Below are 24,914 nucleotides of genomic sequence, written 5' to 3'. Positions count from 1 at the left end.
ACACTTACATGTAGCGCAGGTGGGGATTCTTGGAGAACACACGAGCCTGGATGGTGTGCAGGTTGCTCCTCGTAATGGTTCTGCAACAGACAGACGCAAGGAGAGAAAAATGTCAGCTCTATCACTCTGAATTATTGTCAGCTTAAAAAGGAGGAGAAGAAGAATCGCAACAGGCTGCTTCAGATACTTGAACTAAAGAAATTTGAATACCGGACGTATGCCATGATGAGTAGATGTCTGCGGAGACATTGCGAAGGTAAGAGTTTTCACTTTCACTTGCCTTCTATGTCAGTTATTGCAAGCACTTTTTTTTTTTTTTAAATAGTAAATTGAACAGGATTTAGTCCACACCCCTTTAATAAATAAACTGCCTCAGCTTTAATTTTTAATTAAAGCTGAGGCAGTTTAGTTATTAAAGCAAATACAAAGTGTAATGTCAGGAGATATTGAAAAGACAAAGTTGTCTACGGCGCACAGCTTGGCGCTGATTGGCTTACTGACTCCTCTGGTTGTATAGCATATATATATATATATATATATATATATATATATATATATATATATATATACATATACATATATATATATATTTATATATATATATATATATATGTATATGTATATATATATATATATATATATATATATATATATATATATATATATATATATATTGTTTATTCCCTCAGTAAAGATGTAAACATGAGTGTATGTCTCAATCTCTAGTTTCAAGTCTTCTTCGGTACAGCATGATGTTCATTTAGTAAATTATGGTCATTTAGAGTCAAAGAGATCATAAAGCAGGGGACGCTTTAGGGGTGGGGCCACCTTGTGATCGACAGGTCGCTACACTGCACCTGAGTTACAAACTGAGGGTGTAGACTTTAGAAGATGTGGGCATTTAACATGCAGGGAGGTAAAAGAAATACAATGCATTCTGGGAAATGCAGGATCCAGTATTTTTGTGGCTAACTACTACATACAACATTAGGGGTGTATCCCTTTAAGATCCACTGCCAAGTCACACTCCAAAAAGACATGACGTTAGCTATCAAAAGTATTTCTATATAAAGAGCTTTTCGTGGAGCCACCATCTAGTGGCTGTTCGAGGATCTGCGTCTTCAAAAGGCACTTAAGTTTGTGTCAGCCCTCACTCACTTTGCCTCTGTCTCCAATTCAGCGGTTGGAATCTTGACGCTATTTTTTTATATACATACATAACATAAAATGAAATATACATGTCATGTATATAGATAAACTGACAATACTTACATGTGTGTATTATATTAAAGAAATGTGTTGCCGATGTATTCTTATGACATCGACATGACAATAATATTTTAGCTCTTTCAGCTACAACCCCAGCATAGTAAAACGGACTCAGGGGGGGGAGAAGAGAATCTGTATATATTAATATTTGATTTTCATATAATATATTCACTCGTGTGTGTCAGCTTGTTGAGCCGCGTGTTGCAGTTTGACACGTCGGAGTTGTGTCTTACCGTCACACACTGTCACTCTGCTCCGGTTACTTTATTGTGCGCTGCTGGTGATTATAAATTATGTAAGTAAACCTTCTTACCTCTGTTTGTTATATTTATTATTTACACATCCAAGCAACACATTAACAAAACGTAATACACACATGTAACAAAGTCAAATCCACCGCGCTTTATATGAAGCAGCGACATTGTGAATCTGTTCATTTACGCACTCACACAGTCGGCGATTTCTCACCAACCATCCTTCCTGCATTTGGCAGATTAAACGGTGTTACTCTCAGCTGGAATCACGTGTTTAACTTCTTCGTATTTGTCTAATATTATAGGCATTATTGATGTGAACAAACTCAAAACAAGAATGAGAAACCCTGGGCTGATTTTGCAGCTTCAAATGATGTTTAAGGTAAACCAGATGACCAACAGATACTCTGTTGGACTCGTCTTGTAGTCCAGGCCCCAAATCTGCACTTTATTTGTTTGCTGCACGACTTAAACCAAATCACTGGGCTCTATTTATAAGCATGTCGAGAGCAAAGACTCGAGTGAGTCTGACAGCCAGATAACTGTTGCCAATTAGCGCACTCTGTATCTCCTGCAATAGCTCCTTTGGATATGGAAGTGAAAACGGAGCGGTGGAGGAATCTGCAGCTCAGTTTTAATCGGCTAGTTGTAAGTGGGAGAGGACCAGTGTCGGCGCCCAGCTGGAGCATTGGAGCCATTGGATGTACATCCCCTCCTCTCAGAGCCAGTGCGACGCACGCCCTTCTGTTTCTTCTCACTTTCTCTTCTTCTACTCTGTTCGATAGCTGTTTTTAGCAGTCACTGTACAGCCATTTGAGCGCATTCCAAAAAAAAGTAGGCACTGAAACTTTTCAGATCATTGTGCTATGTGCATATGTGTTATGTGCTAAGTGCTAAGTGCTATGCTCCAGTTCATTTGAGTTGTTCCGATAACTATAATAAAAAATTCTCAGAAACAGCCATAGAGTGTATAAGAAGTGGACGTAGTCATCATGACGTCACCCGTTGGTTTGCGGACTGATGTTTTGATGCCTTGAGTTTAGCAATTTTGCAGTCGCCATCTTGGGTTACGGCCGTCGCCATGTTGTTTTTTTAGCTACCGGTAAATGGAAGTTATCATATTTGGAATGCAGAGGAGAAACTAATTGAAGTTGTATACGGCTCTGGTAGCGGCAGAGACTTGTCAATCACAATCGTTTGTCTCCTGTGTGTGTGTGTGTGTGTGTGTGTGTGTGTGTGTGTGTGTGTGTGTGTGTGTGTGTGGGCGTGGCTTCCGGCAACTGGCAAACATCTCCACACCTGCACCTCATCTCCGGCACTTGTCTTCAATCGCTCCAGTTGCCAGATTGTTACGCCATTTCCAGTGGTACCTCGACTCTCTGCTTCTGTATAATAGAATTAATAGACGTACTTCACCTTGTGTTTGGATTTCTCACTAACCTATGATCCCTGTGCCCAAGATTCCCGTACCTGCACTTCAGCTCCCTTTTCCTTCAAACAACCTTCTCTCTGATAGCGGCAGCGACCTGTCAATCACAATAAGCCTACCCTGAAGCATAACCTGATATATGGTCCATTTTAATCCTCATGGACCATCATTTACTAAATGAACATCATGCTGTAGAGAAAAAGATTTGAAACTAGAGATTGAGACATAAACTCCTGTTTACAATGGTTACTAAGGGAATAAATCAAGAGAGAAGTAGATTCTATGGAAGTCTATGAGAACATTTATTTTTGCCAACGGAGGAGTCGCCGCCTGATGGTCAGTATAGAGAATGCAAGTTTTAAGAGACTTCTGCATCGGCGTCACTCGGCAGAACCGGAGTCTCAAATGTTGGACTGGGTATCAGCAAGTACACATGTCCATGTATTTCATCTTATTTACGTTGCACAGGAACAACTGCCACCCATTTTACTCGCTACTGGTATCTTAATGGTACTGTACATGTGCAAAATAATAGTAGTACACTCTTGGCGTTAAACACTCTTGTTCGTTCTATTTTTTTCGCGGATAATGCTACATTGTGAACAACAATTATGTGTTGAAATCTACGGGAGGCAAGCAGTTATTGTTAACAGAACAGCGCAGTTCTTTTGGCTGAATAACGGAACATCTAACTTTAGCGGTGGTTGCATTGAGTTACACTGTGATGGGTAGTATTCAGTAGAAATGAGTATTGGGCGAAGGTAAATTACAGCGATGATCATGATGCGTTCAAGTGTAATCTTGTAAAATGTAGTTTTGGAGAGAAACTTTAATAAATACAGTTTATACAGAAGGATGTTTTCCCAGTAATATAAAATAAATAATAAAGTGGGAATTATGATCCGTTTAACATCCTAACAATAGCTCTAGATCGCATATAATACAACATGAAAACTACTAATGCCGTGATTTTTTATTTTAAGCAAATATTTAACTAAAATAATGTATTTCCCAATTATTTGTCATTCTATTTTCAAGGGAAAATTGTATAAGAACACCTTTAAAAAAAAAAGATTAATTAACAATCTTAGAATAAAGAGCATCTCCTTCCTACTCATGGCAAGTGAATGTTGCTATGAAAGACTAGAAAGATATGATTCTTTTAACCTTCTATCATTTTTTTGGACACTGCACGTCCACCGTGGTTTTCTTGTTTCCAGTTTTTCCATTTGAGCTCAAAGCGCCCCTGTGTCTCAGTACAGACTTGTTCATGTTTATTGAGTTGCATCAAGTCTATATGTTGATCATGACTACTGATGCCATCTGTAATGTTTAAACATCAGGGAGGGAAAAAAATTAAATAAAATGTGTTGATTAATAATTGATATGCACTAAACTGCAACTCCATTGTCTGATTTACATCTTGCAGTTTCTGATTTACATTTTTACCCCATCATGTCAGGCCGGTGTCGTCATCACAGTGATGAGCCCTCTGATGGAGGAAAGTGGAGGCGACTAGATTTCCTTTCTTTCGCTCTCCCATTTTCTTCGGCGAAATCACACTAAAAGATAATTTACCTGCCGCTTATAATAATCCTCCCTTCTGGCTGAAATGACACTCACGACTGACATGCATATAAATGAAAACTCCCGACAGAACATTAAGCAACATTATTACACCGAATGAATCAAAGTGTTGAAATGACTCCATCCCCTGCGCTCTGTGATTGAAGTAGCTTGAACGTATGGCACAGTACGGTGCACATGGCGGTTAAATCCACCAAGTTACTTTGAAGTGCATCCTCTTTGGGAGCAAAGACCAATATTAAGAAGCTAATAAATTCTACTTTGGGAAATGTGTGTTCGAAGAAGGCTCTTAACTTCTAAGATTAATAGTGATCTGAAATGGTGACCAGATCCTCAAAACACCGTGTTTGACTGACGAAAGCAGCTCCTTTTTAATCCGGCTTAGTGATGACTTTCCTGTTTAATTTCTTTAAAAAAAAACGTGGCTGTGATACACGTTCAAGAGAAAAGGAATAATTTGATTAAAGTAAAGCACATTAATGACATATCAACAGGGCCATTCAAGCTAACTTCACATCAGACGTTCAGCACTGTAGAGGCATTTTGCTTACCAGAGTTATGGGCTAGTTAGCTAGCTAACTAACTAGCTTGTCCGCCAGAGCAACGGGGAGTGAGGCCAAGACTGTTGGACCCAGCGCTGCTGCTGTTTGGCTCATTTTCTGTAACCAGTGTAGCATTGAAGCATGGTGGAATTAGCAAGCTGGCTAGCTTATTAGTAGACAGCTAGCTAGTTAACTGGTTACATAAAACTAAAGAATCACTTACTGCATCTGGAGATAGCGGTGTGCTTTCCTTACACTGTGGCAAGAGTGTGCGGATGAAACATTTAGTCGCACGCTTTGCTTGCTTTAGTCGTTACTGCAAAAATCTCACCTCAGGGGATCCAGGACGAGCCGTGAATCGGTTTATTTTATACGGATGTTATAGCGGTTGCAAGGACAATAGTAAACATAAAAATGGCCGCCACTCTGACCATCCAGTTTCGTTGATTTGAAAAAGGGAACGTCCCTTCTTGTCCTATTCTATTTCTTTGGGGATTTGTTTTAGTGCCGTGTTATTTAGAACGCTAGACACTAGCATTTCCTATTCAATGGTACACCTACGAAGGAAATGTTTCATGATCTTTCTATTCCTAAAACATATACTTTTATTTCCAAGAGTCATTGGTTTTTGTTGGCTGAAAATGAGCCCATCATATCACCGTAGGAAGCGGGTCCTGTTCAGAATCCGCGTTTTGGGTGTGTTTATGTATGCTTTGTGTATATTTTTTAAATAATATTCCTAGATTGCATGTTATAATATCACATATTGGCACGAGAAATGACCTGGCTGTGATGTATAGAATATATATACTGTGGTACCTGTACTGTATTATTGTTAGGGATGGGTATCGTTTGGGGTTTTTCTGATACCGGTGCTAAACCGATACTTTTAAAACGATAACGGTGCCTGAATCGATACTTTTTTATTGCCAAGGAAATTCCTTTTCTTAAAATTGAACAATATATTAACTGTTTAAAGTATACTTTACATATAAATAAATAAATAAATACATACAACACACTTGTCTTCAAACTACAGCTTCAAACCTTTTAATTTCAAACTATAAACAATATATTTAAAAGAACAGACACAAGCATCAGGTGGCCTGATTGGGACCGTGTGCAACAGAACTCAGAGACTGTTGGATTCTACAAACTGCTGCTTTACTGGACTACACGTCATCAATAATATCAACTGGGAGAGATTTGTTCCAGCAAGCCGAGGGCGGACCTTCAAAAGCTCGTGCTCGTGTCTGCAGCGATCTCTGTGCGCGTGCTGTGAGTGTTGTGTGAGCGCTGGAAGCCCCGCCCCCTCGAGCCCCGCTCTGCATGCAGGCGGACGACAGAGTGAAGGAGTGCGCTCTGATCCGCGCTATTTTAATAGTATCGATACATCAAAATCCTATCGTTTTTAACGTACGGGTACTGCGCTACCTTTTTAGTATCTATATACCGAGCAACATTACACAGTAGTGTAAAAAAAAAAAGTATTTAAATCGGCTCAGGCACCGGAAGAAAGCACCGAAATCTGCGTTGCTTTTCGGTCCGGTAGGTACCGGACGTTCTCGGTACCCAAACCTAATTATTGTGCTGCTTCATTTTACATACAGTAGGTGCTCAGAACTCTACAATATTCTTTTCGTTTCTCTTGTCTGTGCTAAGAGTCTGTTTTTCACAAATGTGTTTCGGGCATTACTCTGATAAACGGGAATGGAGGGAAATATTCCCAGGCCAGCCAGGCATCTAATCCGTGATATGCATTCAAAACCTTTTAACACTGCATGAACAAACAGACACATCGAAGGTGTGTTGCTACTTACAGCCTCTGTAAGCCGGTGTAGAGCTCCATGTCCACATCCCTCAAGATCTGCAGACCAGTCCAGTTCTCAATGTGTCTGAAAAGTAGGACAGGATAAGACATATTAGTTGATTGTAGAGTATGGATTAATATACTAATTATTGTCTACAATGAACAATAATTAGTTATTGTTTCAAATTCTTTGAAGGATATGCCCAGGATGTCAAACGGATTCAGCTGTAAAAACAGGTTAAAAGAGATGAAGATATAAGCTAACGTCTGCAGATCACAATGTTCAAATTAACCATCACAGTTCGAGACAGAAGACAAAGAAATTGAGGAACAACAGGATTTTTTTAAATTCAAGTAGGTCTTCAATCACTGCTGCAATTATCAAAAATGATGATTTGCCAGTCTGCATTTGGGGGCGGGGACTCAGTGAACAGTCAAATCGCTATCCAACGGTTCTGACAAACGTTAAAACATGTTATCAAAGTTATGTTTACATCTAAAAAATGTCTTGAACTTTTTTTGTAAAAAAATGTATTCAGATAAGAAAAGTACTTATATTTGCTCACTTGTTGATACCGAGTACCAACATGAGGGTTCATAACACCATTCCAGTTCTAACAATAACTTTGAAATCATGTTTTGTCATCAGATGCTTCTCGGATTCTGACTAACAAATCAAAATATTCGACTTGATGCTGTTGCTGACATTTTAACATTCAAAGTTAGGTTTTCCTGAAACAAACAGAGCATAGTTTGTAGCAGGGAAGTTGAGGATTAACCGTTTAACCCTGCTATCAGTAAAACACACATACATACATATATATATATATATGTATTTGAGTAACAAGATCTGAACATCAGAACATCATCATAACAAATAAATTAAATAGTAATACAAATTAAACTGCAAATATGCTTTAAAAATAAAGACAAAGTACAAATAAAGCTTTAAAGGTAACTCAACATAGCAATCAAGCCTCTGAAAGTGCAAAATATCTAAAGAATAACTGGGCTGCAAGTGCCATTCAAAGTCCAAAAGTTTAAAAAAATTGTCCATCCTTCCCGATAATTAAAGCGCAAGGGTTTAAAAGTAAATCAAAATGACTTATTACAGTCCCACGTCTTGCCGCTCCCTCCTTCAGGGGAACACACAATTTACACACGTTTTAAATTGTAATTCAGAAACGTGATCATATTGACATGCTCTTAGTTGGTTGTATTCTGCATGTTTAACAACATGGAGAAACTCCTGTATCTCCGGACAGAGCTCTATAAGCGTCTCACATCAGTGTGCAGCAGGAGGTCAGAGTGGCTGCAGTCCTTCTCCAGATGCGCACAGAACATCCGTCTTTGAAAAGGTCTCGCTCGATTAGACGATCTTTGTTGCCACATCCGTGATCTCTTTCATGTTTAGCGTTGCAGCGCATAATGCTTGTTGGTGTATTATGCAGTGGTAATTAAGGAAGTCGGGGAAAACATCTCCCTGTACTTGGCAATACATCCATTCAAGCGGCCAACCATTGCGGGCGCAGCGTCCGTAGTGATTGACATTAATTTGCACACTGGGAGCTGGGTTTTGTCGCTAAAGTTTTTTTAATTTTTTTTAATTATTATTATTTTTTAAATGGCATGCGATCTACCTGCACTACCTCCGCGATCGACTGGTAGATCGCGATCGACGTATTGGGCACCCCTGCTGTAAAGTCACAAAACGCGCCCAGCTAGAAGTTACTAGTAGCTTTGTGCCCCATTGACCAATCACAGCGCATGTTAATGGTCACGCTGGGCCACTGACCAATCATATACATCCAGCCATTTTGCAGGTCCTGCACGTCAAAGAATCCGCCCAGCTTGTCAAACTAAAGATCTGATTTGTTGAAAACCATGACAATCAACCACAGCGTCCACTCCCGGTGTACTTTAATCTGCTAAAGCCTGCTTAAACTGCTTTGCTGGCCTAGAGACACAGGAGAGAAAACATCTGATTGGATGAAAGCTTCTCCTTCAAACCAGCTGCACAGCGCTGCAGGCTGAAGACTGAAGGCTTGCAACAGATGAAAACAAGGAGCTGTGCAATGAGAAAATAAGCTAATAGGGAAAAATAATTATAGTACATGTTGTGTTTGTGAAAAACAATTACATTTTAAAATAGCTATAACTTTGTGATTCTGTATAGGCCAGCAGTGAAGGCTTAGCAGGCCCTGACGGCCCACCACTGATATATCTGTATAAAACTCAGAGATGTGTCTTGTCACTTAAAGGAGAATAGCACTGGTCCACCCTAAGTGTGACTGAGCCGGCGCCATTACTGACATCAGGACAAACCCTTTACTTTAATCATCCGCTGGCTGCGACACGGGAACTTAGCTTGGGTCACCTCAAGGGTCTCGACGCGTTGGAGCATTTATGCACAGACTGTACTGCAACAGCTCTTCTGTTACGGCTGACTTCATACTCTTCATCACACACACATACATAGATAGATACTTTATTAATCCCCAAGGGGAAATTTGCGCTACTATGACTACAAATTTCCCCTTGGGGATTAATAAAGTATCTATCTATCTATCGATCTATCTATCACACACACAAACACACACTCTCTTGACCAGATACTCGCTATCGTTGCACCTAACACCAATACCGTCATCGGCTTCGGTGCATCTCTCATTCAGAGTGTACACAATTGTTCAGCAAACTGTTTAATCAAACCTTAATGAGGTTCTTCGCAGTTTTTCAAGTATTCATGTCGACATGGTCTGATCTGACTGGCTGCTGTGGTTTGTTGGCCGTGAAAGTTTTTGCAGCGTGGCCTTGTGGGAGCCCCCGCAGCAGAAACAGGATAGTGGCCCATTTTGTATCCGGCAGTGGATGGCAGCAAATCAAAACACGCAAATCACATCACACTGAACATCTGTTTACCCAAGAGACCTCCTCCTAGCCCTGACCGTGTGTGTGTGTGTGTGTGTGTGTGTGTGTGTGTGTGTGTGTGTGTGTGTGTACATGTACACTCCTACATTCCTCTCTGTGTGTTTAGTTACAAAGGTATTCATGGAAAGATCAATTAGAGGTGCTGTTTGTCCATCTGTCTTCCTGGAATTGATTCAACACCAAAACACCTTTGCATATTTACTCTCTCTCTCTCTCTCTCTCTCCCCCTCCCTCCCTCCCTCTCTTTCTCTCTCTGACAGTTATTTCTTGTCTGTGGCCGTGGTTACAAATGTCTTTTCAATGGAACTTTTGTCCTCCGATCATACCAGGTTCAGACGGCATCTTCCGTGTGTTCATGTGATCACCCTGTTAAATCAGAAACATCCAAGCTTACAGTCAAGGAATCACAAGAATTCCACACACGCTCTAATTTTTTTCTCATATCATAATTTAAAGCTGCACTCATCAGTATCTTTACAATAGCATTGGATCAAACGGTTATGCATCATCAGAAAGGCGCCCCTCATATTGACGAAGCCACGGGGTCAACTCTCCTGTGCCGAAAACTCCACCTCCATCAACCTCGTCAACATAGCAGACAGCTGTTTTGGCTCAGATAAAGCCACTGCACGCTACCTGTGCAGCAGCTGACAGACCAGCTGGTGAACCCAGTGGAACGTGTAAAGAGACATGTAGGAGTCGATGGAGACCAAAAAACAGAGCTAAATAGATTGGCCTTACATTCATCAGGTGGACAAACACATGACTCTATTTGAATGCTAACGGTCAAACGTGTCAAAAAAGTGACTTATAATTAGACTGGGCGATAAAACAATATTGAAGATTTCCTTGATTGAGGAGCATTTTTTTAATATATTTTTTATCAGTTAATGGTGGATTAATTGTATGGAGCGCAAAAGGACTCGTTTCACTATCAGAATTTAATCAATTTGGTCTGATAACATTTGAAAAAGTCTAGAAAGCCGTACCACTGAATATTGTATCCTCATTTAAGTTAGCGTAGGGCTAACAGGAAGTTAGCCGGCGGAAGTCTCTGCTGTGCTCTTAACCTTCTGGCTTCTCTCGGGTTCTGTTCTTCGGAGATTCTGTATTTCATTCCATTTCACCACGTGAATGTAAATAAACATACATAGAACATGCATGTAGATGCATTATGCAAAGTCAAAAAGTTTATTTTGAAAGAAAAGTGTGTTTAAAATTGAAATGTATTTTTATTATTTATTCAACACAATGTCTCCCCCCATAATGAATGCAAAAAAAAAGACAGAAAAGGGAAGCCAAGAAATAATTGGTCACAAAAAATGTACATTGGTCATTTGCATTATTATTATTAAATATATATTGCGATAATTAGCATCATCAATAAATATTAAAAACAAAACACATTGTGATAACATTAACAACACAGGACGGCTCCTTCATCCAATTCCAGTCTGAATAGTCAGTAACAAACCCGTTACTGGGCCAACTGGAAGCACACACATCCATACACAGAAGGAGAATTCTTTAAGATACAATGTGCAGACACATTCACAATCAGTTTAAATTCAACTTCTGAAAGTATTTCCATTGAGTGCTCCCCGCAGGGGAGCTTTTTTCTACACTCACTGTAGCGGCTTTTCATCTCCGAATATAAACTCCTATAGAACGGCCAGTGTCAAAGAAGCGGCTTCGCTTGGTAATAAATTAAATCCTCTTTGCTCGCAGCAACAAAGTTGCCTCTTTTTTTGTGCATAGATTACAGCATGGACTGAGCACTCTGCAGCCTTCTTGAAATGCAGCTCACGCTGAAAAGCAGCCTCGGCTGGAGCAAATCAAACTCACACTGAGAAAAGACTTATAACTGACAAGCTCCTCATACTACAAAAACATGACACTGCTGGTTTAAAAAAAGAAAAGAGTGTGAAGTAAATGACTACGCTGCCCTCCAAACAAATACTGACGCTTGGTCAGTGCGCCTCAATGTCTGCTACAGACGCATTGACGTACCCTTTATCATCTGTATGAGACACAGGGCTTTCAACAAGCACAGAACTTTCACCCAGGAGACCTCCTTTTGTGTCTCGTGTAGTTCTAAGTCAACGTTGACTAATTCTAATTTGTCTAGTTACAGAATGTCCAGTCTTTACAGACGTCAGTTGTTTTACAGGAAAGAAAGTACTTGTTTCAACACAAACAACGAGTGTTTCGTTGCGCAAGTAAACCTAAAAACAAAGGGGCGAGCTCGATAGAGTAACTGGTGAAATGAAGACAGTCCTGATTATCAAGCATGTCCCAGACAGACATGATGGGACTGTCTTCAATAGTTAGACTCAATTCAATGTTTCTGTGCACTGAAGCTGAAGCTGACATCCAAAGATGTGTTTGTTTAGATAATCATTAGATACATTATTCTAGGAGTGTATATGCATTAGCAACAATTTCACTTTATTTGTATTTATTTTTTGCTTTTCTGGGTGCAGGTTTCACATCACTTCCATTTGGCCTACAAGCATGGCATACAAAGCCCCTCATGCCGATATGAACAGGCAGCCTGTTCTGCAATAAAACGAAATGCATTCCATGCACATTGCTGCCATGGCGAAATAAACTGCAGCCACTGACACGGCTCACAAGCTCTTTCTTATTACAACCGACTGTGTAACATTGTTTTATGTACACTAGGCAACATTACAATGAAATAAATTTATACGTTTTATAACAACCAACAGACAAAAGACTATAAGGACTGTAAATACACAAGAGACTAATCTCAAGGGAGTTGAGCCAGGCTGACAAGATGAATACAACAGAGGGGATGTACAGAAAATAGGAGGGGGAAAGAACAAAGACAGGAAGTCAAACAAAGAGGCAGGGATCTTCAAAATAAAGCAGAAAACAAACTAAACGAAAGTGAAAATCATAACATATATGTATTTGTCTACTGGTAAAAAAAAAAAGTCCTGTCGCCTAAAACACATTGTTCCCCAACCAACTTAATGATCCATTTTTAAACCCATACCAGTCCTGAAACTACCAACTCAATCAAACGTGGCGCCTTGTCTTAAGCACAACCAGTTGATGATGCACACTCAGGAAAATATAAAAACATTCTTATTGGATTACAAAATGATTACTACTAAGGAACAGCCCAAATAAAACACATTTACTGTATTTATTCTGACAATCCAAGACAAGACAGGATACTCAGGCAAATTTCTGCCATGACATTATCATGTTCTGGTTCAGCAGTCGCTTCCTGGTCGTGCCAGGCAGATACACTTGAAGACTGTTCTTATTATATTACAGTCATAGAGTATCCACCCAATGCTTTGTGGAATTAAACAGAAATCCCTTGGACTCAAGTACAGCAAGGCGGAAACAGCCACTTGCAATGCTTGAATGAAAGTTTAAAAGTAAAAAAAAAGAACCATGTTGATGTTTAAAAACATCCGTCAGTATAAACCTTGGATTTCAAATGAACCGGTTTTGCTTGAAAACATTCCAGAAAGAAAGGACCTGGAGAGCAGAACTGTATAATGTTATGCCTGGAAATGTCCCAGAGCATTACAATACTGAAACTGTCCTCCACTGAATAAACCATGAATAATAATGAATAATAATCAACTTTATTTACGAAGTTACAATTGAAATAATATGATAAGAATGTGGAATAATATACGCAATAATAATATAAGATTAAAAATAAAAATAAAAAGTATTATTATTATAAAACAGACAGGGCATGTCTATAGCATAAACAAAACGTTTTTATAAAGATATGTTTTGATGAAAAATATCAAACAGATATCACACATAAAAGCATGTATGACCTTGAGATTAGCTGAGAGAGAAAAGACCTGCTCCTAAAAAAATGACTTCAGGGCTTTTGTAACTTGTTTTTTCAAATGAAAGGTCACCACCAGATATTACAACACAGGTTTCTCCTTACAGGCCTGACATGCGTAGACAGGGAGCCGATATGTTTTGAATAATTGCGTTGAAGCAGCTCCTCTGTCCTAACAAGCAGCCTGTGCATCATCTAAATATGGAGATACTTCAGATCAGATTCTGCTGCTGCATAAACAGATTTGTGATATGCAGAGAGAGTGAGAAGACAGGGGAGAGTAGCAGAGAAGTGAAGGTTGGAGGATACGTTGGTGGGGAAATTATGATAAATATATATTGCTAATGATGAAGTCACCAAGATGAGTTGAGTTGCTTTGTCATGTTATAGACTATTCGCTGGTTACGTTTCTCTCAATGAATCCCCAGTTCTCGTATGGAAGACGTTCCAGCCCAGAACTGGCTTTTGATGCCAACACCGCCCCTGTCCTCAACACCCCCATCCACCACCCCGCCCCTTTTCCTTCCTGATCTTGGCAGTGTGTGAAGAGTCCGACCCCCTCACCCACACACAAACCATCAATGTTTGCCTGCCAGGACAAGAGAAGGAACTGCAACACTACAGCAGCCTCCTACGCACTCTGCCTCCAAAGCGTAAGAGACGGAGACATGGAGGTGAAGAGAGGGGAAAGCAATGAGAGAAGAAAACAAATAGAATAACCAAGAGGGAAGCTTGCAGGTGGAGATAGATAGATAGATAGATAGATAGATAGATAGATAAACCAACTACTAAAACACCTGAAGCGTTTCTGTTACACACAGAGAATTAGCGGATTTCACTGCTTGGACAGTCAACTCATCACACCGGTCAAATGAAAAGCTTGCAAGTTAGATTCATCACTGTGGCATTGGCTCAGCCTTTGAAACGTATAAGTATAAGAGTATCTTAGCAAACTGTTAAAAAAAACAATCAAAATGAGGTTTATTGTCATGTCTGACACTGGAATCTCATCATCAGGATGCCTCCTGAATGCCTACTGATGAAAAAAATGTCATGCACATCCAACTGGTGGGAGACCATGAATGCTCTGGAGGGAGGCGTTACTGGAGGAAGTACTGGTAGGGGAGGGGCTTCTGTTCTACGTAGCTTAGCTTGCAATCTGAACCCCAAAAAGAGGACGGAAATGATGGATGGTTGTATACACAATATCAAGGCTCCACTATCAGTTTGATGCTAATCTCACGGCTATGCAAATACAGTTTATGTAACTCCGGCCGCCCAATCACCAGGAAAACACAACTGGTTAGCAGCAGCTGAATGACGGCCATGTACTCGGCTGTGTGTTTACTGTGTGCCAAAGACAACCGTCCAAAACAACAAACGTAAGCAAACTGTTTCCCACCCACTGTAGCGGCTTGTGGGTCGGAGAGATGTGAGCAAGTGAGGAGTCAGCAGGCAGTCAATGGCCGTCTGAAATAAGCAAAAAGGTGTTAAGTCCTGAGCATGCAGCCAAAACTGGTCCACCCAAAATAGTATGCAGTTTGCTGCAGCAGAATGCGAGATCAGCCGTGGAAAGACACGGAGACGCACCCTCACTCACACAGCACTCATATATTTGGCGGCCGATCACATGATCCTCGTGGCGGAGATTAAAAAATAGATTTTCGGACCCTCAGGAGAGCCATGATTTTGCTGGTATTCTTGGAATCTGTGAGTAAAAATGACCGCGGCTGAAAAAACATTAATAACTGTTAGATCTCGATCCTGACGCTGTGACAGGGGGTTTAAAATGAATAGTGAAGTTACTGCTTCGGTAAATCACACAGAGCCACTCTCTCTGATCAGAGACTGCAGATGAAAAGCAGGCGTCATTGTTGCAAGTTGTTTGGGGGGAAAGTCATCAATCAGTGCTAATGTTTCAATGGCCAATGAAACCAATGAAAAGGGGATTTGTGATTTCATTAATTTTTTAGGAGCTACTGGCAGCTGAGGGGCGTGACTAAGGTTTGTGTGGCGCGGCGCGTAGAGGCGAATTGTGGTTCTCAACAACAATGGCCGCTCCTGAAGAAGTTAGCATAGCTGCTGCAATAACATCGGTTGTACCAGAACTGGAGAGCATTTCTTCAATGAAAGAAGAACAACGCTGAAGGCTTTTCTCAAAGGAAAATGGAAGGTACTTGTATAGCACTCTTCCAGTGTTCTGACCACTCAACGCTATTTAACACTACATGTCATCATTCACACTCTGATGACAAGAGCTACCATGCTAGGTGCCACCTGCCCATCAGGGCTATCTATCATTCATACCCATTCAAACATCACAGGAACAATTTGGGGTAACACAAGTGGGGCAGGGGATCGAACCACCGACCCTCTGATGGAAGGATGACCCTGCTCTACCACTGAGCGACGGTCACCACAAGATGTTTTCTCTCTTCTCCCGACTGGCTTCGGCAAGAGTTTGATTGACAGATAGTTCAACCAAAAGTATTTTTTTGAAAGTTCCTTCCTTTTTCTCAACAGTTTCCAGCGATGACCCCTCAGATGGTTCTGCGTAACACAAACAGTCTGGTACGCCGCGCTAGGTCTGAGCAGAAAGCGTAATGTTGTTCCTAATGAGCACCAACATTGCACCACGACGCCCTTCCACTTCGGTGCAGATGCCAAGATGTCAAAAAACATAGGCTTGAGCTTTTGGAAAAATGACATTAAAACTATGTCATCTGCAATGTGAAAGTAGAGCTTCCCCAATGTGTCTAAATATTTAGTCCTTCATATAATTCTGTGTGCAGTGCAAGTAGAAGCTGTAAGTTACCGCTGCGCTACGCATCACCTGCACCTTCTTTCTAGATGTTGTGTATGTTCTGCATGTGACTTTCAGAAATCCTTTATCATTTTTGACTCTCATGCTCTCTCCCTCGCTCTCTCTCTCTCTTTCTTTCTCTCTCACCACTAATGTATTCACGCCTTCTGAAAGCCAACCTGTCATTAAAAGAAAGAAAAGGCCCCCTGAGGGCCAACTAGCTGCTTCCAACATCTTCAGCTATCACACGCTATTTACATTCAGCCAGACGCTCGGCAGGAACCGAAAGAGAAGGCGGGTGGAGGGAGAGAGAGAGAGAGAGAGAAAGAGAGAGAGAGAGATAGAGAAAGGATTGAAGAAGAAACAAAGGGGGAGGTGAGAGAATGGGTTGTGATTGCACCTGTGTGTCCCTGGTGTGTGTGTGTGTGTAAGGTGTTAGGGTTGAATCAATTTCTGTGTTTGGTTTCAAATACATTAAACATTCATGAAGCTCAATTTACTGAAGAGCCCAACAAATGTTTGCGTGTGGGAGGGAGGAGGAGCGGGGGCTGATACAGGTTTGACATTGAGGAGGACACATGCTGACAAGGAAACAGACAGCGTGTTTGAGTATTAAATGGTCTTCAATGTGCGCGTGTGTGACACCAGTGCTAAGAGTGGAAGGAAATTAATGATTTTCTCGTTGCTCCACAGACAGATTGAGACGTTATGAGAGGCTTCTGCCACAGATCTGTTGCCCCGACGCAAGCCTCGATGTGCTGTTATTTACAGAGCTGCTAGCCTCGGGGGAAAGGTGTTATCCTGGAACTGTATCAATCTGCTATTGTGGCCACCATTTAGCGTGCTGCAGGAATGAGTCCTGACACCAGGAAATTAGTTTCAGATCTTCTGGTTCCCTTGTCTCAAAGTGTTGGTGCCCGAAATAAGGCCAGTGTTTTTTGTAGCTTTCACGTGTCTTAAAAAAGGCGGTTACTAATAAGTGACTAATTGAAACTACAAAACTGCATCATGCCAACTCGTTTCTTTGTGTCGTTTCTTTATAGCCCAGCGTTAGCTTTTTTACTGCTGCCGATTTTGTTAATTTGTAAAAGATTATCTTGCTGAACAAAAGTATCCTAAACCAAGTTTTTTTTCTGCATTAATCCAAAATGTAATAGGAAAGTCCTGTTGGCTGTTTCTCGAGGGAACTAGTTGGACGCTAACTTCAGGGATTGGCCAACAAAAATGTGTCAACCCTTCTACTGTGCAATCTACTGTTCTTTTGACAGTCTGTCTGATGACCAGCTAGTGGCGGCCATCTGTGTAACAGAATCAACAATATGCTGATGCTGCAGTATTGGCATTGTAATTGAATCTGATTATCAGGCTACATTAATTTTGAGGTCTATGAAAGATCTCACACATTCATCATCGTCATCATGGACGATTTTAGCCCAAAAAGAATTCTAGATCGTTGAAACCTCTAGATGAAGCTAAAAAGTTGACCGTTGCGGTTTGTTGTCATGGTTACGCCAAAATGAAAGGCCATGGATTGGCCATGGGATGTGGATTAACCCCTGGAGATAAGAAATCTGATATGAGACCATTTTTCTCATTAGAATTAGATGATTCCTGCAAAAAAAATATGTTTGCAATGTTTAATTCTTACGGATTCATCCTCCATATAATGCCCAATATCTTGAAGGTAGTGAATCAAATTTAGAAGTGAAGGTTGTCAGTGTATTTATTGAACAGACTACCGCCTTTGGGGAAGCATTTCACTTGAACCTTTTTGCCAGCTGCACCTCCCCGCTGAAGTTCAGCAGACGGTCAGTCTCCAACACCAAAGGGACCTGCTGTCACCACCAGCCTTCAGGATCCCCTGTCACTTATTAAAATCAATGACGAAAACACATCATGAGTGGTGCAACAGTCACTTTGTACAGAAAGATACAGAGCGGTCCCTCAGCTTTGTCCTTGTCTGAACCAAATCTGACTAAATGTAGACTGTGGGTATCAGCCTGCCATTGGTTCACCTTCCCCTTCCGTTAGAGCACTGGTTCTCAACTGGTCTGGGGCACTGGTTCTCAACCGGTCTGGCTGCTGACCCCTGAATGACCCAAATCAAGGAAAATGTTCAACTTCTCAAATTGATTTAATGAAAAGACGGTGCAGTTTGAACCTGAGATAGTACAGAATATCACAGTATGCCAACAAGAACAAAACTAATTCCCTTTTCCCTTTTATAGTTTATATATATTTAAAAACCAAAAGATGCATCTTAAGGACACGAGGTAATACAACACACATAACAATTCAGTAACTTCAGCCTTTTTTAAACAGACTCAACAGCTTTCATACACAAACATGAAATACAAAAGTCTACTGAGAAGAAGTTTCAAAAAGACTTAAATTATGTAACTTTAGCGGAGAATACTCACTCACTTCATGACCAACGCTGAACTATGAAAACCATTCAGTGTCCTGATGAGCAGCTTTTATCCACAATCCAAGCTTCACAAATGTCTCTTCTGACACCTATAATTGATATCCAAGACCCATTCAATCCATAGTTTTCGACAAACTATGATTTCAAATCTTATAAAGTGGACATACCAAGACTCATAGACCATAAGTTAACTCTTTACAGCATATGTGCTAGTTTCTGAAGTCTACTTTCACTTAGCTGCAGGATTCGAGCCAGTGGTATGGGGAAGGACTGAGAGGGCGAGAAATACCAAGGAACATAAGCAGTGACGAGGGAGATAGAGACAGAGAGAAAAACCAGCCGAGACGAGTTAGTGAAGTCCTGACAGCCAATAGATGAAGTCGGTGTGAAATGGACTGCAGTCTCTGCTTTAATCTTCCATGATTCTACGGCACAGAGAGAGCGGCAGTGACAAGGACAGGAAGTGCAGTCAATTAGATGGCAATCTATGGTATCTGCCCCCAATCACCCCAAATGCTTACTCTTTACATTAGTTCCATGAGCGTGTCTTCCTATTTTTTTTTTGCCGATGCAACAACCAGAACCGGTATTGTCTCGACTTTAAATGTCCATGTCCATGTGTCCTTGAGCAAGACACTTAACCCCGAATTGCTCCCCGTTGCTGTGTCTACGGTGTATAGAGCAAACATGTAAGTCGCTTTGGATAAAAGCGTCAGCTAAATGAAATGTAATGTAAAATGACAAACAAAGAAAAGACAGCTACAATCTAAGTGAGGGAGCAGGAGCGGCAGAATCCAATGAATCAACTGTCCAACCTTGTCCGACGGCTCACTTTTCACCAACACTTTTTACACAACTCGTAAAAAAGGCCATTGGCTCTTATAAATACTTTACTGAAGAATAAGACATGCATGCTTGACTCTCCTCTCTGTTCAATGTGGTCAAAGCAGGAACGTCTTTTATCTCAAAAGGAATATGAGTGATTCTCTTTCTTCTGCAGCTTGTGTCGTGCACAGCTGCTTTACACTGTGTGAGACGGTTCGACTTCAGGTCATTAAATCCCTGAAGACATATGAAGGCCTTCGGGACACGCTGTGATAAATCTGTCCCTTACGGTTTGAGAAGTGTCCCTCAGAGCGCTGTGCCTTTACACATGGCCGTCCACTATTCTTTACTTCATCAACTGACACGCTACCGATTAACCAACTACACCAGAATGGTCCGTCATAAATCCTTAATCTGCGTGTTGTTTTGAGATGTGTAAGATTTTATGCTAAATCAATAGGTATGTTTCCACTGCATGGAACAGCTCGAAGTGACGCGACTCAACTTTCCTGCCGGGTCTTTTTCCTCTATTTGTTTTCCACCTTGGTGAAAGCGGGAACCTCGGCCGTAAACCAACGTTTCATGAACAAACCGAGATCCATGTTAGTTGTACGGAGTAGTTTGGCAGGCTTTTTTTCTAATTCCTGGTCAAGTGAAGTAAAAAACTGCAGTTACTATTGCTATTGACGAGCTCTGCTACCTAAAATCGCAGGTTTGTGATGTCCCAAATCGCACTATTGCCAATTATTCGCGGACCAATCAGTGCTCTGCAGTGTTTTAACTCCACCGTCTACTATCGGCTCAGCTTCCTTGGAACCTCAACCGAGGTGGTACCAGATAAAGTACCGGGTACTCTGCAACTTTAGCAAAGAAATACAAGTTTTAATGTCTGACAAACTGAACGAGACCTATTGGTGGAAACAGGACTTTGTGTGTTTCTTAAAGGTGGAAGTGAGTCTTGACACCAGGAAATTTGTTTTAGATCTTCTGGTTCCCTTGTCTCAAAGTGTTGGTGCCCGAAATAAGGCCAGTGTTTTTTGTAGCTTTCACGTGTCTTAAAAAAGGCGGTTACTAATAAGTGACTAATTGAGACTACAAAACTGCATCATGCCAACTCGTCTCTTTGTGTCGTTTCTTTATAGCCTAGCGACGATTTTAGCCCAAAAAGAATTCTAGATCGTTGAAACCTCTAGATAAAAAGCTAAAAAGTTGACCGTTGCGGTCTGTTGTCATGGTTACGCCAAAATGAAAGGCCATGGATTGGCCATGGGGATGTGGATTAACCCCTGGAGATAAGAAATCTGATATGAGACCATTTTTCTCATTAGAATTAGATGATTCCTGCAAAAAAAATATGTTTGCAATGTTTAATTCTTACGGATTCATCCTCCATAATGCCCAATATCTTGAAGGTAGTGAATAATTTTTTTTTTTAGAAGGACTCAAAATATGACAAATCTCACACACACACACACTAATGAGATGAGAGAGGTGCCAATGATGGAGGTTTTATTTAAAAACAGTTGGAAGAATGTGTACTCATCCGCTTTCAGCAATAAATAAGTAAAATCATGAAATGTTATTGCTTAACAATTCAAGATCATACGTGAGAGATGTTAATCTAACAAACGTCATGTGTGTGTTTGTATAATTCACACGATGGTGGCAGAAACACGTTTAGACACACACTTTGAGTTTAATGAATTTAGAGAGGTGTTAATGAGGGAGGGTCACAGGCCTAATTTGTAATGGTTTATACAATGTGTACTCATCTGTTGAGCTTGACGCCGCGAAAGCTCTGACTTTACAAGAGTTGACAGGAATTTGATCTGGTGACAGATTCATTACTATCCTTCAGCTCTCGGATGTGCCTGATCCTCCATATCTAAAGAAAAAAAGTTACTTTTTAATCTAATGTATACTTCTCAATCTGATGTTATACGGCACCACTTTGTAATGCTAGTCAACCTCGCGTTTTAATTTACAAAATACAATCCAAACTCCCAGAGGAATAAAGGTCTCTGGACGAAAAGGGATCCAAACAGGTGTCAAAGCACAGATGGATGGAAAGCAGTGATCACACCGCCTTCTTTCTGTCCTCATCCTCCATCCCTCCACCTTTTCTTGACATTAAGTTATAGAGCAGTGCTTTCATTTTTCAAAGCCCCTTACACAGACCTCTGTGTGGAGACACGAGGCTCACTGTTTTGGGCTTTCGTAAGCAGCACACTCAGTACACTATGGGATGTACTTTTTCAGTTATCAGTGTTTGAAAACAAATCTTATGTTCCCAATTTTGGAGGGGGGAATGGGAAAATATTTAAAACAACAGGAGGTTGATTGCTTGAAGCGATCGTCTCAATTAATATTAAAAAAGCTTTGAATTATAGAAAAAAAAGTGGGTGAGTTGGGAGGAGGAGAATGGTTTGGAGGCATATCTTGCCTCTTTTATATTCTCTCAAAGAACAACTGCATTCCTCTCATGCTCCAGTGACACACACACACACACACACACACACACACACACACACACACACACACACACACACACACACACACACACAAATATAAATCCCTGTACTTCTATATTTGTGAGGATCAGGGATATCACGATACCGGTACCAGCTAAGTTCCGCGATTAACAATTCAATTTCACAGTTATAAACAAAAACAAAACAGTAAACACTAAAACTCACAGCTGAGTGAGTGTTAGGAAACCGGTCATAATTTGCTCTAATATCTATTTTTTTATATTACTGTGAAAACATCTCTGTCACAGTGCATTTAGACAGGTTTCTACAAAGTTATAATTTACCTTCGCCCAGTACTTATTATCCTTGAATAGAGCTTGAACGTGTTACAATGTAACTCAATGCAAACTCTGTAATAGTTAGCTGTTAGCTTCGTTATATAGCCAAGCTGCGCTAACTGCTAACAGCTAACGTTAACAGATTTATTATCTATTCCTTTAGCAGAGTGTAACAGTGTGGAGGTTAGATGATTCTGCGGGGCATTCCCACACATGACAAAGCTTGGGGAATTGTCTGAGAGAGAGAGAGAGAGAGAGAGAGAGAGAGAGAGAGAGAGAGGGAGAGAGAGAGAGAGAGAGAGAGAGAGAGAGGAAGGGAGAGAAAAAGAATGAGGACAGAAAAATCTCTGCAGTGCAGCTGTGTGATTTTCATCTGTTCTCCCGGAGCGACATCAACTCTCTCTTTCTCTCAGTAAGGGTGAACTGGTTTCCGTCCAAGACACTGAATGCTTGCAGAAATAATTGACTGATGGCACACCAGAGGTGAAACACAATATTTACTGTTACAGAACATTCCACAGAGTGAGCGACGTCTTCATGCATTCCCCCAGGGAAGTGAATGCTTTGATGAAGACGAAAACGAAGGGAATCATTTGCTATGGCACTGTCACAAGATCCAACGCAATTGAACGTCAACGTCAAGACATTTAAAAAAAACTGACAAACTCTGAAAGCAATAAAGGCGACACCCTGCACACACCTTGATATTGTTCAGAACCTGGGACTATGGATGTTTTTATGCCCTTCACAGAAATTCAGCACCCCTCATCAATGGACAGCGACAAACAGTTAATGAAGTTACCCCCTCATCAATAAACATGTATACACATATTGTGAATGTATATAAGTATGAAGAGCAACGTGTAACCGGAGTCAAATTCCATTTATGTCTAAACACACACGGCCAATAAAGCTGATTCTGATTCTGATGGAGTCCTGAATATTAGGAAGCTTTATTCACTACGTTTAGAATTAAAAATACAACAATCACCCACACCCTGAAGCAAAATGTACAATACACAACAAGCTGTTTTGTAATCAGGAGTCTTGACGTCCCTGTGGTTTTCACACTCCATGACTGACCAGCGACATGTGGGGGTGCAGTGTTACACACCACAGGATCTGTCACCAAGCGGAATCCCGGATGAGTATGTCAGGTCTCAGAGCGACACTTTGTCCTGAACACGCGCGGTAAGTGACGTTACCGCCTTAGACATGGTGGTCACGAGCATATGCGTTTACAAAATGTTTCCACGCCTGACAGACTCCACTGGTCCGGATATTTAGCCTGCAACGGTTGACGTGCCGAGTGCAGGCAGAACCAACACTCATTGATCTGTTGGCTGATCTGTTGGCTTTTTTCTGAAAGCTAAAAAAAAACAGTTGTGTAGTGTGAACTCGGCTAAAGAGATTCCTCTCAATACTTTTTAAAACCTAGATGGCACTAAATGCAACAAAAAAATACTCCTGGACATTCAAATGCCCCCCAAAATGCACCGGTTGGCATCGTGCCTGCCAGTGGATTCACAAGGTGTGTTGTCCGTTTGAGGACGAACAACCCCCAGAGCCCGGGTTCTCATTAAGCAAGAATCATTTTCAGAGAAACACAGGAAAATGCCCAGACTGTGGAGGAATCCATACTTGCACACTGAGAAGAAAACAACAGTGAGCGTACAGGATAAATGAGCCATTTTCACACGGGGACTGTTGCTTTAGACGCAACGTAAAGTTGAATTGGAACAGAAGGAGCCCCAGCGAATCCCCATTCCAATTGGACCAAGTAACAATCGGGGTTTACTCAGAGCAAAGCAGAGCTGGACAAATGCGAGGGGCTAAAGCCGAGGAAACCATGGCAACCACTACGCGCACACGTAAGCATTTCATCAGCTGTCCTCCACAGTTACTTTGTATGCAGCAGCAACAGCAAGCCGGCGCTCTCGGGGGAGCTGTCCAGTGCTGAACCTCTGTGGTCTGGCATTAACAAGCCTCTACCGATTTCTGCTGGAGAGGAAATCAGGGAATTCCTGCATGGCATCATCATACGATTAAAAAGAAGTAGCCGAACCACCGCATAGCAACAGGAAATGTAGGCGTAGGCTGTAGGTTGTGGGTGACGCTGGATGTCCGGCAACCCGAGGGCACTGGAACGTGACCGAAATGCCAGGTAAAAGACGAAACTTTACCATTATCGTTATCCAGACTTTTCTTAGAAGTGAGAAGAAGCGCGCAAACAAGCAGGGCCGGCGCTTTTATGCTATAATGGAACCCATTATTCAGCATTTAATGAATTACTGGCTCCGTTCTAAACTCTTTTAGGGCTAACTGTATGGCATCCGGACCACTACTTCATAGAGAAATGTACCCACTACGTTCTTTAACT

At 41.1% G+C, this 24,914-nt stretch overlaps 1 protein-coding gene across 1 annotated transcript in view; it reads right to left on the bottom strand.

The window, feature by feature from the left end:
• Window positions 1–24,914, bottom strand: part of LOC306741520 (NT-3 growth factor receptor-like) — a gene marked incomplete at both ends in the record, with an annotated part of 183,263 nt that overhangs the window by 134,209 nt on the left and 24,140 nt on the right. The window contains 2 exons of the mRNA XM_079223823.1: window positions 9–80; window positions 6,902–6,976. Coding sequence (XP_079079949.1) covers window positions 9–80; window positions 6,902–6,976 — 147 coding nt within the window. The remainder of the gene's footprint in view (window positions 1–8; window positions 81–6,901; window positions 6,977–24,914) is intronic.

Source organism: Taurulus bubalis (assembly GCF_910589615.1).
Source record: "Taurulus bubalis genome assembly, chromosome: 9".
NCBI classification, from domain to species: Eukaryota; Metazoa; Chordata; class Actinopteri; order Perciformes; family Cottidae; genus Taurulus; species Taurulus bubalis.
Note: the sequence above shows the minus strand (reverse complement) of the source record. Positions and strands in the feature narration are given on the sequence as shown.